The sequence below is a fragment of the Vicugna pacos genome, chromosome 17, assembly GCF_048564905.1.
Source record: "Vicugna pacos chromosome 17, VicPac4, whole genome shotgun sequence".
NCBI classification, from domain to species: Eukaryota; Metazoa; Chordata; class Mammalia; order Artiodactyla; family Camelidae; genus Vicugna; species Vicugna pacos.
In genome coordinates this window covers 25,864,032-25,880,003 of record NC_133003.1, presented here as the reverse complement: position 1 = coordinate 25,880,003, position 15,972 = coordinate 25,864,032, and the positions used below count along the sequence as shown (strand labels likewise).

At 40.7% G+C, this 15,972-nt stretch overlaps 1 protein-coding gene across 1 annotated transcript in view; it reads right to left on the bottom strand.

Moving 5' to 3' along the window:
* CACNA2D3 (calcium voltage-gated channel auxiliary subunit alpha2delta 3) overlaps positions 1 to 15,972 on the bottom strand; it is a 778,957-nt gene that overhangs the window by 66,734 nt on the left and 696,251 nt on the right. The window contains exons 27-29 of the mRNA XM_072941510.1: positions 10,011 to 10,072; positions 8,988 to 9,032; positions 67 to 129 (exon numbers count right to left, since the gene is read on the bottom strand). Of these exons, the coding sequence (XP_072797611.1) occupies positions 67 to 129; positions 8,988 to 9,032; positions 10,011 to 10,072 (170 nt within the window). The remainder of the gene's footprint in view (positions 1 to 66; positions 130 to 8,987; positions 9,033 to 10,010; positions 10,073 to 15,972) is intronic.

Below are 15,972 nucleotides of genomic sequence, written 5' to 3'. Positions count from 1 at the left end.
TTGCTCCCCTTGACCCAAGCACATTCTAAGATCTTTACTTTGAGTTGGGAGAAATTTCTCACTCACCTGTGTGTAGTCTTCAGACACCAGAATAAATCCATTATTGTCTATGAGGTAACAGTTCACAGTCTAGAAAATAAAAACACCACAGTTTCAACTTTGGGTCCTCAGACTGATTTTACACGAAATGACGTATTTCCAACCCGGGAGAAACTTATTTAAGGATGTTTTGGGGGAATTGGAAATGCCTGCTGGCTCTAAGAGTTGAGGCCATGGTTAAGCTAACCCCAGCATTTACTCTGCAAAACTAACAAACAAAAATAAAACACTGAGCAAGCCTCGAACATCCCAGATTAGGATAAAAAGAATATACATTTAAAAATTATTCATTACAGTTTGTCTTCCCTTTTTAAAATGTATATGACCTGAATAATATTTCCCAGGAACAAAGTGTTCAGAGGCCCCCGAGTCTGTATTCACAGTGGTTGAAGTGCAGGCTGTTTTGAAAGCAAAACGCCAGCACAATGCCATTACTCTAATGATGTATTAATGAAAACACCGTGTCAGCTCAGAAGACCATCAGGGGACCAGGTAATATTTTTTAATTTGTTCATAGACTTAGGCAGGGGGGAAGGGGCAGACTTCTGTTAAAAGGGCCCCTCAGGCCTCCTAAAGGTTTTCAAACTGTGTTTTTAATTGGGAGCTGGATTTGGGGGCAGGGCTGTTAGCTTTTGGTAGCTCAGACTTATAAATTGTAGCAAGGTAAACCCAAACCTCTGCTTCCCCCACAGTACTTTAATCTCAAGTGAATGATTTGCTACAGGCTAAGTTTTAATTACAGTGCTGTGGAGTTTGAACTTAAGGTTTAATTCTGTCCTTGATGTAACTCAGTTTCTATTTATTGCAGCTTTACATACTGACTGCAACATTTAATTTGTAACATATCTTTACCCTGAGCTTAATTCCCCTAGCTCCAGGCCACCACAGGGCTGGAGTTTTCTGGGACATTTACCTATCCAACGGAGCTGATCTTAGTCAGCCATAGAAGTACAGTAGTAAGTTGGTCAGAAAGAGACATTCTTTATTAGTAGGCAATGGTGGAGATCAGGAGAAAATTAAAAGCTCTGCTAGCACCTTTTAGAAAAAAAGTTGGCTGTTTCCTTTAGTTATCCAAAGGGGCCAGATGAATGACTTGGGTACCCTGGTCATAATTTTGCTATTTAAAGAAGCTCTTAGCTGCATGGACACTACTTTGGCCTTGGTGGGAGTCTTGGCAAACTTTCTCCTTTTTTAGGATATAGCATTATGAAAACAATCTCACAGAGCTGTGCTGTCCAGTATGGCAGCCACAAGCTACATGCAGATTTAAATTTAAGTTAATTAAAATTAAATAAAATAAAAAATTCAGTTCCTTAGTCACACTAGCTGCATTTCAAGTGCTCTGCACTAGCTGTAGCTAATGATTATACTTTTGAACATTTCTATCACTGTAGAAAGTTCTCTTGGATAGCAGTATTTTTTTTTTCGATCACACTAGTACCCCAATGATTTTTAACCCAGACTATATTGGGTCATATTAGAAAAATCTATACACTTGTTTATTTGAATGTCATGATTGTCATTTTGTAGATATAGACCCTGATGTAAAGGGAGGTTAACCTCCACTCAATCAATCAATAAATGTTGAGTATAGCAGTGGCCTTCATATTTAAATGTTAACTCTCCAAATCCTTACAGATGCATAGAGAATCCAAAGCCATCAGAACTCACCCTCCATCCCTAATTTTAAAATTAGTTCCCACTCAAACATCCAGAGCCAATTAGTTCTCTTGCTATTAGACCTGTATCTTTGGTCAGTATCTCTGTCTAATGTTGTAAATATTAGATAATACAAGGCAAATATAAAGCAAATAGATTATAAAATCAACTGAAAATCTTGGGAAAGAGACTTTATGAAGTCTATGAAAGTGATGCTGGAGATCAGCTCCAATCACACACAAAGCACATAAGGATCTGTCAGAGGTAATGAAGAAAGAAAAAATCACCACAGATAACATGAAAGATGCTTCCAAAGAGAATCATTTCAAAAGCAAGGGACTAAGAGAAGCTCCTGGGGAAAATGATCAAACTCTACTATATATGATCCTTGTGATCATTCTGAGAAAATCAAATACAAAGTGAAGGATTCTATATTGTGATTTTCATAATTTTATCAGGAATTATACTCCTTACTCCCAAACCCAACTAAATGTATTTGTTTGCTTGTAGAATTAGAACATGACTACAATTATCACTTAAGTCTGTTAAATAAAACAAATGTATTTTCACCATTTCCACTTTATTCAGAGACAAAGCTTCGAGGAAATGTTTCATTATTTGCTGTAAATGTTTGCTTCTTTCCCTACCCTCCTTTCTTAGAAATGAGGACCTCTGTGCTCCTTATAATGGCTGGCACTGGGTGGAATCTAGGTCAAACTGGACATTAGGAGACTCACTTCTGAGGTGAGTTCCCACCTCTTCTGGTGTGAAAAGAACAGAGGTAAGAGTTCTGGAGCAGGGGAGAAGGCTGTTTTAACTTATAACTTGGAAAACCAAGCTGAGGAGGAGGAGGAGGCAGCTATAGGGAGGACACCAACTCACACACTGCTGTCACACTGTCAAGTAGGGATTATCTTCTTCCAAGAGGAGAAACTGAGGCTCATCCATGTTAGCTTCCTCAGGGCCATACAGTGACGCAAGCAGGACATGAATCCAGTGCTTTGTGACTCCAAAGCCCACACTCCGTCTACTGGCCAACTCCCTCCACCTTCCTAGTGACATGACATAGTTAGGGTCCCAGGGTCTTGCCTGTTCATGGAAGGCTTTTCTTGTTTGAAAAAAAAGCAACTCCTTAGCATACATATAGCTAAGGACAGATCTCATCTACCACATGTTATAACAAATGACAGAAAAATCAGCCAGATCAGTCAGTGCACCAGGTGCCTGGGGGTTATTATTATGGCTAAAAACAAGCCAAAACATGATTGGTGTTTTGCAGCAGTTTAGTCAAGTGGTGTTGACCCCCCAGTTGTAGGTTCCTGGGCTCTCCAAACACACAATTCTAAAGTTAATACCTGAAACCAAGAGATTTAGCCAGAAACAGCAGAGGGGGATTTTCTGTACTGCCCCATCACTTGCTAAGGAACAATCTATGGAAGAAAAATAAAAGCCCATTATAGGCTAGAATCTAAAAATACACTTAATGGGCTACTCATTTTGGTCAGTTCAGTCTACCTCCTCCCAGTTGGTTATGGGAAGAGGAATAGGAGGGCTGGTGAAGGCTCTCAAGGACTATACACTTAAGCTTCCAATTCCTCCAAAGGTGTGTCACATTCTTCTCCAGCAGAGTGGGTAAGCTCTCCTGGGCACGGTCTGGGGAATAGCAGTTACTTCTTATATACTGAGTAGCAGCTGGCACTTCCTTCTTGGACCATGCTTCCATTTAACATTTTTAAAATTCACTTTTTCTCAATTAAGTTAGGAGTCCATGACAGGAACTTGGTGGCAGAGAAGAGACAGTACTGTACTTGTTTGTGGGTAAGTTGGAATTTCAAGGTTACACTGATGAGAAAAAGACGTGGCCACTCTGTGAAACGAGAAACAGATACTGCCAACATTGTGATTTACAAATTACTGAGAAAATCAGGTCAGAAGCGAGGATGCCGTGTCACTGTTGTAGACCTGGGTCCCTTAATCTGAAAGATGTCATTTAATTTTCATTATAGGCAATACTGTTATGTTAGGTAAATTCTGTCACAATGACTTCCTAAGCAGACCTCCATGACAACAACCCCTTGGATTAAATTACTGGGAAGTACGGTGGAGTGAAGTAAGCCTACCAGAGTTAGGTGAGCAAAGTATTGGGTTATCAAACAGTCAGAACAGAATTAGCCAGATTGCAGTCTGACCAACTGTTTTCTCTCTGTCTCTTTACAATAAAGAATATCCAACTGCCTTCTGCATATTCCCCCACCCCCACCCTACTGTAAGAGGAAATGGAGTTTTTTTTTCAGCTTTCTCTCACTATGCTACTTTTGCCCCAAATTAAACCAAATGTCTCAGGTGTCTGCCCATCACCCTGTCCCAAGGGTAGATGGACAGGCTGAAGGGCTTGAGGAAACCAGGAGCTCTAAGTTTTGACAGATACTGTAAGCATCCATTCTACAGCCACCTTGGACGAGACATCTAAAGACGAAGTTGTTTGAAAAATGCAGAGATAAAGACAGAGAGGGTGAGAGAAGTTGCCTTAAAAAAAAAAAGAAAAGAAAAAGACATCTTTCTTCAACTGTCTAATGACTCCATATTGCTCTGAGAAGTCCAGTTCTAGGTCACAAAGGCAGACCGCATAGATAACTGAAGTCAGATCCCCAAAACAGGCCACAGGAATTGGACAGTCACAGTAAGGAAAGCTGGGGAGGAAGGGTACTTGGGGTGACAAACACAGCACTGGAGCTTGCATTAACTGGAAGATGGGTTAGCCCTGAGGCGAAGATACTAGCTTGAAAATCAGAGACTTTGACATTTGCTATCAGTATGACCTTGAGCAAAGTCTTTTAACACTCCCAGTCTCAGTTTCCTTATCTGAATGATGGAGACAGACTACTTCCTAGAGCTGATGAGAAGATTAAGCAGGAGGGAGTGCAAAGTGCTGAGCACAGTGCAAGGCGTATAATGAGTCCCTAAAGAACTTGTGCTTATGTCTATTCAGCAAATGATGTTTATCGGCCACCTACTATGTGCCCTCTTTGTAACTATCCTAATGCTGCAAACCGAGTTTTTCAGAAAGGGAAGTTGCTGCATAGCTCATAGTAAGAGACTGTGGAGGCGAGTCGGCTGAGCTGCACTGCTTTTTGTTCTGCCTTCCGTTTCAAGGGGATGCCTTTTCTTTGTTTCAGTTAGCCCAGTATTGTACTGCCAGTTGTTTTTATTTGTGGAGACAGAGAAAGGGAGAAGCCTGGGTTCTTACATCTGAGGGTAGGGCTGGGTCTCTGCAACTTGGATGCACAAACATGCCATTTCTTAGTACCTTTTCTCCAGGTCTCCCCTCTGCTCCATAATACTTCATTTGTAGAACAGACTGACCCTTACTCCACATCACTTGATGTATCTTTTCAACATAGGTCAAATACCAGATCAAAATACAGTTGACACTTGAACAATATGGGTTTGAACCGCGTATGTCCACCTACAATGAGATGTTTTTCAATAGTAAATGCTACAGTACTACATGATAGCCAGTTGGCTGAACCTGTGGATACGGAATAGTGCATACAGAGGAACTTGTGTAGGAGGGCTGACTACAAGCTATACATGGATTTTTCAACTGTGCAGAGAGTGGGAGCCCCTATGCCCCATGTTATTCAAGGTTCAACTGTACCTGTCTTTAGAAAAATTTATTGCAAAGTGGTCATTTTTGAGGTAGGATTCACTTGTTTCCTTGTTCTCAATAGCTGTTCCAATGACCCTCAACCCTCTCACTGGCTGGGCTGGGTGGCCCCAGAGAGGGAAGTACCTGGATACTTGAATCTAGCTCTTCTTCCAGCTGTGTCATACTTTCAGATTCCAGAGGAAATGCTACAAGGCCTTGCAAAGTCTAGTCATGATTATTAATCTCTGTTTTGTTGGAGTAAGTGAGGTGGTAGCTGAATCTGAAAATGAATTTTCATCCACTCAATGCCCTCACACCTCCTTCAAATGCCTCAGTAGGAAAGAAAGTTCTCTCCTCCACTCTTTGCAAAATACTGGTGCTCTCATCAGGAGATGGTGGCTGTTGGAAAGGTGAGTGGGAGAAGAGAGTGAGAGGTGTGAGAAGACAGTGCTCATGGGTCAGACTGAGGCCAAAGGTGGGCGTGCCTTCCTTCTCCCCTTCCACCTGAACACCAGACATGATTCTATAGACCACAATAGCCCTCGGCCATCGCAGCACCTGCATGTGGTGCTCTTTGCCTGGAGAGCTATGCTCATGTTCAGGGATTTTCTTAAATGTCATCTCCTTCTTCATTTTCAGTTGACTTAATTGTTGTCTCCTGAGGGAAGCCTGCCCTGCCCAACCCCATGTTACTTTAATTCACAGCACTTCTCAAAGTTGATAATCACAAATGCTTATCTTCCCTGCTAATCAGTTAGCTCCTGGAGGACATGGGCCATTTCAGACTCTGCTTCCCAGTGACTTCCCAGGGGTTAGAGGTACCGGGCATGTAAGAAGGGTTCAGTTAACATGTGTTGAAGGAATGAGTGAGTGAGTGGATGAGATGCTGCCTCTCAAACTCTTAAGTTAACATTAACCATGGGTAGAATGGAGCTCCTCAAGGTCCTCAGTCAGGCTCATGGCCAGGCCCTCCAGTCACAAGGCTCAGGCACTGCCTGGGCCAACCAAAGATCTATCTCTACAAGCCAGGAAGACATCTGGTCACTCCAACTCCACCCACCAGCCCAGGGCATTCTTGCCAAGGCCCAGAAAGTCCATTGTTGGGGGAGCAGAGGGGCTGGAGAGGGTCCAAGGCAAAGCGTGTCTGATAAATCTGTAGGAGCTGGGCCAGGTCTTCAGTATAGGAGAAGCCGAAGCATGTGAACTTAATGAGCCCCCACAGCTGTTTTTAATGGGGACCTGATCACTTGAGGGCAGTTGGGGGAGTGGAGGTACATGGTCTCAAAGACTTAATTAAAACGTATGAAGGGGGAATGACACATGGAAAGAGTCTGCTGAAAAGATGGAAAGGGGTCTGGCTTTTCCATTTAAAACTATGTCAACTGGTTGCCTGAAGCCAAAACTTGGAATCAAAATGGGAAATGAATGATAGTTTCAAAGTGCAAAATGAGGACATTTGAGCATCAGATCAAGTTCAGAAACTTGAGAAAGTTCCATGCTTAATTTTCAAAGTATGTCAACCTTTAAAATGATATTTGAATGGGAGTTTATCCCAATGGCTGCTAAAGGAGATCATTAGTAGTGAGAGAACCATCCTACCTTGTGCTTACAATGTCCAGGGGAAACTGTCATTGCCTAAAGTGTGTATGCCATTGCTATCTGAGGTTTTAGGTTCAGGTGAACCACTACTCTAAAAGAAGTATGTGTCTGCAGACATTTTTGTTTGATAGCTAATGGAGTTTATGTTTGATAGTTTATGGAGTGTTTACCATTTGCCAGGAGCTGTACCATATAGTTTCCATATATTATCTCATTTATCTTCACCACTACTCTGTAAGGTAGGTGTTTCTACGCCCATTGTATAGTTGAAGAAACTAAGGCACAGGAGGTTCAGCTTATTACTGTCAGAGTCACAATTTGAAGTTATTCAAACTCCATAGCCTGCACCTTTAGCCACCTAGAACACCTGTGAAATCAGTCACTGAATGACTAGTATATATTTTATGCTTCTAGCTCTAAGTGTGGATCCATTTCCACTTATTTTTATCTGTGAGGATGCACAGAGGTAGTGTGGGTTGTAGGAAGATTACTGCCTCTGGCTTTATTCATTAAATTGTTTAACCAACTATTTACCTATCAATTAAACCAACCAATCAACCAACTAGTAACCAACCAATCAACCAACCAGCTATCCAAAACACCATCCGTCCAGTCACCCAACTAACCAACCCAATGTCCTCAGTTCCTTTACCATAAATTAGGATTAGTAATTAGTACAAGTGAAGGACTTAACACAGGGCCTTGTGACACTGATTAATCAGTATTACTACTGAACTGCATTGTCTTGAGCTGAGTGCCCCAATACGACAATGAATGACTCAGATAGAGGAGAGGTCTGAAGCCATTTGACTATCCTATGAATGACATCCTCAAACTTACTGAAGGGGTATTGATCATAAAAATCACAGGCACTCTTTCCTAAGGGAAAATTATTTCCAATCTGATTGTCAGAAAAAGTAGGGCTTTTGTTGAAAAACTGATTGGCTTGTACTCTTTCAATAGTGACTTATACTGCAACTAAGATTTTTTTTCTTTTTTTAAGCTGGCAGCCAGGTCTTTAGGGACCTAGGATTTTGTGTTTAAGCTTCATCCTGGACTCCCTTTTATGTTTCTCTATTTGTTTTTCCTTCTTTTTGGAAATATACTTCTAATCTATGTTTTCTGTGTTGAAATTATGTTTCATTAGGATTTCTTTCATCCTTGTGGTAACCAGAAGGAAATAAGTATGTGATCATTTATAAGTTCCAGTTCACGTATTGACTAATGGCTTGGCTGACTCAGAGAAAGGCTACCTGAGCCAAAGTGAAAGCCTATCACACATCTGCTGGATCCAAAATACGGGGTAGCAGGAACATGGGTCTGAGTGCCGTAAAAACTTAAATCTGATAAACGGACTTAGAGCAGTGGTACGTCTTTTTTCTTCTATCGCTCACGTATGGGGTTCAAATTTCTCCTCCCAAGACTGAGAGAGAGGGAGACACATTAGGAGAAAGGAAAACGGGAGGGAAAGGGGGTTGTAGGAGGGAGGCACTATGCTAGAATGCCACATTCTGAGTTTTCAGCTCCTAGATTTTCAGCTAGTTTATTACATGAAACTATGCAAGTCACTTATTTTCTATGATCCTCAGTTTGCCCCACTGCAAAATGGGACATTCATTCCTATCCATTTCACTAGGTGGTTACAAAGATGAAGAGATACCACATGGGGGAAAAACTTTAAGAGTTGTAATGTGAGCTTCAAATGTCAGTAATTTGTATCGTTTTCTATAAAATTCCAAAATCCCAATAGTGCTGTTCTTGGGACATTTAAATCACATTTCTCTAGCTTTCATAGACTATCTGATTGGGGGAAGAGAGGAAAAAAAAGAAACAAAGCAAATGTCCTTGCATTTTTAAGAGACTGGTCCAGAGCAATCTGTTAGACTTGGCTCTGTGAGACATTTCCTCCTGTGAGAAAGCACCCTCTGTCATCCCCACCCTCTGTGGCCAGGGCAGACAGAGTGCCAGGAGGCCATCATACCTCATCATCGCAGCTGATAGAGCATTTGCCATCCAGAGAGGAGCACTGTGGGGTGGAGGGAAAACAAGAAACCATGTTATTGGGACATACTAGTGTCTGCTATGGCTGCCACTTAGTTACTCAAGCACAGGCTATCAAAGTCCTAGCATGTTATGCAAATACCAAATTTCATCCAAAGAGAAGGCTCCAGGATGAATCTGCTCACCCTGTCTAGGATGAGCATCAGCTCCAAAGAGTAATATAAGAGGCAATATGGGGGGGAACCTAGCTCATTTACATTTTATGTTGTTTACTCTATGGTGTCATTCAATGTTGATATCTTTTTAAGATCTCAAATATTTGAGCAAAACAGTTACGTATTTATTTAGTTTTAAATTAATCCCCAGTGACTTTTTAAAGAACCCCTGTCTTAGTATATAGTCTCCTAAAGTATCTTCATTTAAGAAATGATATACCATTCCAACATTTGAATTGGATAGGTGGAGGCAACTTACATGTTGCCATTTCTGCTGAAATACTGAACAAATACCACTGAGATTACTTAGTACAGAGAGAGCATAGTGCAAGAAAGAATGTCCCCACATTATCCAAGTCAGAGAAGCCCTGTGGCCAAAGAAGGCAGATGTATGCTTAGTCTAACCTAATTATACAAGAGTCTTCAAAAATGCAATAAGGAGATTCGCAAATAAATAACTGGCCATCACAAGATTAGAAAAGAGCCACTATGAAAATTCACGTTAAGTCCTCAATATTTAGAAGAAAAACTTCTCTTTTAGAAGGTCACTGTCTTGATTTCACAATTAAAACTGTTTGCAGGGGCAAATTCCCTGCTTCCCCAGCTTGTGGTGTCTAACGTGCTGTCAGCTCTTTATTTCGCAGTGACATGAAAGGTAATCTAAGCAGACCAGCAGTTCATTTTATAAACATTCTTTGGAATTCTGGCACTTTTAGGCTCCACGTACCCAAATTCGAACACCTATATAATAAAGTCACTAATACTTAAATATGCTGATTATAACTTACCTGTCTGCTGGCAGTCCAGAACTTTCTTTGGAAAAATTCAAGTTTCATCTGAATGCCTACAGCTGGGACAAATTATAAATAAAACAAGGCATTAGAGATTTCTTTACACAATTACTGAAGATTATCATTGAAAATTATCTGTTATGGCAAGAAGCTGAAGTAAGCATATAAGAACACTCAAAAACTAAATTTACAGCTCCCCTCCCCCTGCCCGCGCGGCGCCTCACGGCCTGGAGCGGCTGCCGCTGCCTTCTGCCCGCGCGACACGAGGCTGTGGGGCGCTCCACAGCGCGTGCTCCTACCCACCACGCGAAGCCTTCTGCTGTCTCCTTCGCTGCAAGCGGCGCCTCCTCCAGGCCCCTGCACACAGAGCCAACCCCGTGGCCACCAAGCCCAAGGCCACCGTTGCCTCCGCCCGGACTGAGGCAAGTTTACAAACGCCAAGCCCCGCGTCTCCCTAGAAGCACTTCCCCCTCCCCCTCGTCCCCTCTGCTGAGCAGTACTATCCACTTCCGGGGTAGGGAGCCTGGACGGGCGGGGGCGGCAGGAAGCGGGATGAGGCTAAGGGCACAGCAAGGGAGTGCAGCTGGTGAGTGAGCGGTCGGGTGCAAGGAAGGACGGGAAGAGGGAGGACTGACGGTACGGCACCTGCGCCTTGGTGCCGGCTATCCCAGCGGCTACCTTGGTTGAGGGCAGGAATGAGGGACCTTGAAATATTGGTGTGCTGAGTATTCATTTTTTAAAAAAACTGCAAGGGAACAAAACCACAACTGACTGCTAAACAACCATCAAAAAAAAAAAAAAAAAGAGCCTAGCGTAAAAGATCAACTAGAAACATAAAGAAGGAACCTCAGTGGGACAGTAAGGGTGTGCTCATGATGCAGTCAAGCCCCATACCCTGGGGGTGGGTGATCCACAAGCTGAAGAATAATTAAGTGGCAGAGGACCTCCCACATGAGTGAGAGTTCTGAGCCCCACATTAGGCTCCCCAGCCTGGGGTTCTGCCACTGGAAGGAGGAGACTCCAGAACATCTGGTTCTGAAGGCTAGCGGGGCTTAACTCCAGGAGCCCCAAGGGACTGGGGGAAATAAAGATTTCATTCTCTTGGGAAATGCACACAGAATTTTGAACGTGCCAGGTCCAAGGGCAGAGGCAGTGACTTCATAGGAACCTGGGCAAGACCTGTCTGCTGGTTTTGGAAAATCTCCTGGGGAGGTAGGAGATAGCTGTGACTCACCCAGGGGACATAAAAGAGGATGTTCAGGAAGTGTTCATCTATATAAGCTTTCCTGGAGACTGACATCTTGCTTGGGTCATTTGTACCAAACCCTAGCCCCACCCAACAACCTGTAGGCTTAAGTGCTGGGAAGCCTCAGGATGAACAACATACTGGGTGGGAACACAGACCCACCCATCAGCAGACTTCCTGAGCCCTCTGGACACACCCCTAGATATGGCTCTACCCACTAGAGGACCAGAACCTAGCTCTACCCAGCAGTGGGCAAGCACCAACTCCTCCTGCCAAGAAACCTGCATAAGCTTTTAGTCCAGCCTCATCCTCCAAGGCAAAGATACCAGAAATAAGAAAACAACAACCCCAAAGCTTGAGGAAGGAATCCATAAGCACAGGCCAGACTCTACCCTGGAACCAGCTGGACTCTGACCCTTGGATGACAAGATAGGAGTGTACTACTGGGACACATAGGACGTCTCCCACAGAGGGCCACTTCTCCAAGGTCAAGAAACGTTAACTAACCTATCTAAAAATACAAACAGAAAGACAGACAATATGAGGTGGCAGAGGCATATCTTCCAGGCCAAGGCATAGGATAAAATCCCAGAAGAAGACATAAATGATGAGGAGATAGGCAATCTATCCGAGAAAGAGTTTATGATGGTGAAGATGTTCAGAGAACTCAGGAGGAGTATACATGCACAGAGGGATGTTTTTAGCAAAAAGTTAAAAAGTATAAAGAATGCCCAATAAGAGACGAAGAATAAAAATGACTGAAATGAATAATATACTAGAAGGAACCAAGAATAGACCAAATGAGGCAGAAGAATGGGTCAATGAGCCAGAAGACAGATTAGTGAAAATCACTACCTCAGAAAAGAAAAAAGAATGAAAAGAAATGAGCATAGTTTAAAAAAAAAAAAAACTCTGGAACAACATGAAGTGCACTAATATTCACATTATAGGGGTCCCAGAAAGAGAAGAGAGAGAGAAAGGACCTGAGAAAATATCAGAAGAGATAATAGCCAAAAACTTACCTAACTTGGAAAGGGAAACAGTTCCCCAAGTCCAGGAAGCACAGAGAGTTCCACACAGGATTAACCCACAGAGGAATACATTGAGGCACATAGTAATCAAACTGACAAAACTTAAGGATAAGGAGAAGATATTAAAATCAGCAAGAGAAAAGCAACAAATAACATACAAGGGAACTCCCATAAAGTTATCAGCTGATTTTTCAGCAGAAACTCCACAGGCCAGAAGAGAATGGCATGATATATTCAAAGTGATGAAAGGGAAAAACTTGTAACCAAGAATACTCTATCCAACAAGGCTTTTGTTCATATTTGATGGAGAAATAAAAAGCTTCACAGATAAACAAAAGCTAAAAGAATTCAGCACCACCAACCCAGCTCTACAACAAATGTTAAAGGAACTTTTCTAGTCATCAAACCACGAGAAAAGAGAACAAAAAGAAGAGAGAGAGAGAGAGAAAAAAAGACCTACAAAAACACACCTAAAACAATTTTTTAAATGGCAATAAGAACATACATATTGATAATTACCTTAAATGTAAATGGATTAAATGCTCTAACCAAAAGACAAAGACTGGCTAAATGGATACCAAAAACAAGACCATATATATGCTGTCTACAAGAGACCCACTTCAGAGCTAGAGACACAAGCAGGCTGAAAGTGAAGGGATAGAAAAGAATATTTCATACAAACAGAAGCCAAAAGAAAGCTGGAATGACAACATTTATATCAGATAAAATAGATCTTAAAATAAAGACTGTTACAAGAGACAAAAAAGAACACTACATAATGCTCAAGGGATCAGTCAAAGAAGAAGATATAACAATTGTAAATATATATGCATCCAACATAGGAGCACCTCAATATATAAGGCAATTGTTAACAGACATAAAAGTAATCAACAATAACACAATAATAGTCAGGGACCATAACACCCCACTTATATCAATGGACAGATCATTCAGACAGAAAATCACTAAGGACATACAGGCCCTAAATGACACATTAGACCAGATGGACTTAACTAACATCTATAGAGCATTTCATCCAAAAGCAACAGAATACTTTCTTCTCAAGTGCACATGGAACGTTCTCTAGAATCAATCACATGCTGGGCCACAAAGCAAGCCTCAGTAAATTTAAGAACACTGAAATTGTACCAAGCATCTTTTCTGACCACAATGCTATAAGGTTAGAACTCAACTACAAGAAAAAAAAAAACTGCAAAAACTGAAAACACATGGAGGCTAAACAATGTGCTACTAAACAACCAATGGATTGCTGAAGAAATCAAAGAGGAAATAAAGAAATACTTTGAGACAAATGAAAATGAAAACACAATGATCCAAAAGCTCAGGGACACAGCAAAAGCAGTTCTAAGAGGCAAGTTTATAGCAATACAAGCCTACCTTAGGAAACAAGAAAAATCTCAAAAAAAACCCTAACTTTACACTTAAAGCAGCTAGAGAAAGAAGAACAGACAAAAGCCAAAGTTAGCAGAAGAAAAGAAACCATAAAGGTCAGAGCAGAAATAAATGAAACAGAGACTAAAAAATAAAAGATCAATGAAACTAAAATCTGGTTCTTTATAAAGATAAACAAAACTGATAAACCTTTAGTCAGACTCATCAAGAAAAAAAGAGAGGGCCCAAATTAATAAAATCAGAAATTAAAATGAAGAAGTCATAACTAATACCATGGAAGTACAAGGGATCATAAGAGACTACTATGAGCAACTATACACCAACAGAAAGGACAACCTAGAAGAATTGGACAATTTCTTAGAAACGTACAATTTTCCAAGACTGAATTGGGAAGAAATAGAAAATATGAATAGACCAATTACCAGTACTGAAGTTGAATCAGTAATTTAAAAATTCCCAACAAACAAAAGTCTAGGACCAGATGGCTTCACAGGCAAATTCTACCAAACATTTAGAGAAGAGTTAACACCTATCCTTCTGAAACTATTCAAAAAAATTGCAGAGGAAGGAACACTTCTGAACTCATTCTATGAGGCCACCATCACCCTGATACCAGAACCAGGCAAAGATATCACACAAAAAAAGATTATAGGCCGATATCATTTATGAATATAGATGCAAAAATCCTCAACAAAATACTAGCAAATCAACTCCAACAAATCATTAGAAGGATCATACACCATGATCAAGTGGGATTTATCCCAGGTATATAAGGATTTTTCAATATCTGCAAGTTAATCAATGTGATATTAACAAATTGAAGAACAAAAGCCATATGATCATCTCGATGGATGCAGAAAAATATTTCAGTAAAATTCAACATCCATTTATGATAAAAACTCTCCAGAAAGTGGGCATAGAGGGAACATACGTCAACATAATAAAGGCCATACATGACAAACCCACAGATAACATCATACTTAATGATGAAAAGCTGAAAGCATTCCCTCTAAGATCAGGAACAAGACAAGAATGCCCACCCTTGCCACTTATATTCAGCATAGTTTTGGAGTCCTAGCCATAGCAATCAAAGAAGAAAAAGAAATAAATGGGATCCTAATTGGAAAACAAGAAGTAAAACTGTGACTATTCATGGATGACATGATAATGTACATAGAAAACCCTAAAGAAGTGACCAGAAGCTCATCAATGAATTTGGTAAAGTTGCAGGATACAAAATTAAAATACAGAGATCAGTTGTATTTCTATACACTAACAATGAAATAGCAGAAAAAGAAATTAAGTAAACAATCCCACTTATCATCACACCAAAAAGAATAAAATACCTGGGAATAAGCCTACCCAAGGAGGCAAAGCACCTGTACTCCAAAAACTGTAAGACACTGATGAAAGAAATTAAAGACAACATAAACAGATGGAAAGATACGCAATGTTCTTGGATTGGAAGAATCAATATTGTTTAAATGGCCATAATACCCAAGGCAATATACAGATGCAGTGCAATCCCTATCAAATTACCAATGACATTTTTCACAGAGCTGAAACAAAAAAAAAATGTTAAAAAATTGTATGGGAACACAAAAGACTCCAGATAGCCAAAACATACTTGAAAAAGGAGAATGGAACTAGGGGAATTACACTTCATGACTTCAGACAATACTACAAAGCTACAGTAATCAAAACAGTATTGTAATGGCACAAAAACAGACACATAGATCAATGGAACAGGATACAAAGTTGAGAAATAAAGCCACACACTTATGGTCAATTAATCTATGACAAAGGAGGCAAGACTATACAATGGAGAAGAGACAGTCTCTTTAACAAGTGGTGCTGGGAAACTGGACAGCTACCTGTAAAAGACTGAAATTAGAACATTCTCTAACACTATATACAAAAATAAACTCAAAATGGATTAAAGACTAAATGTAAGACCAGATACTACAAAAATCCCAGAGGAAAACATAGGCAAAAACACTCTTTGACATAAATCACAGCAATATTTTTATCCAGCACCTAGAGTAATGGAAATAAAAGCAAACATAAACAAATGGGATCTAATTAAACTTAAAAGCTTTTGCACAGCTAAGGATACCATCAACAAAACAAAAAGAAAGCCTACAGAATGAGAGAAAATAATTGCAAATGATGTGACTGACAAGGGACTCATTTCCAAAATACCAAAATATACAAACAGCTCATACAGCTTAGTATCAAAAAAACAAACAACCCAATCAAAAAATGGGCA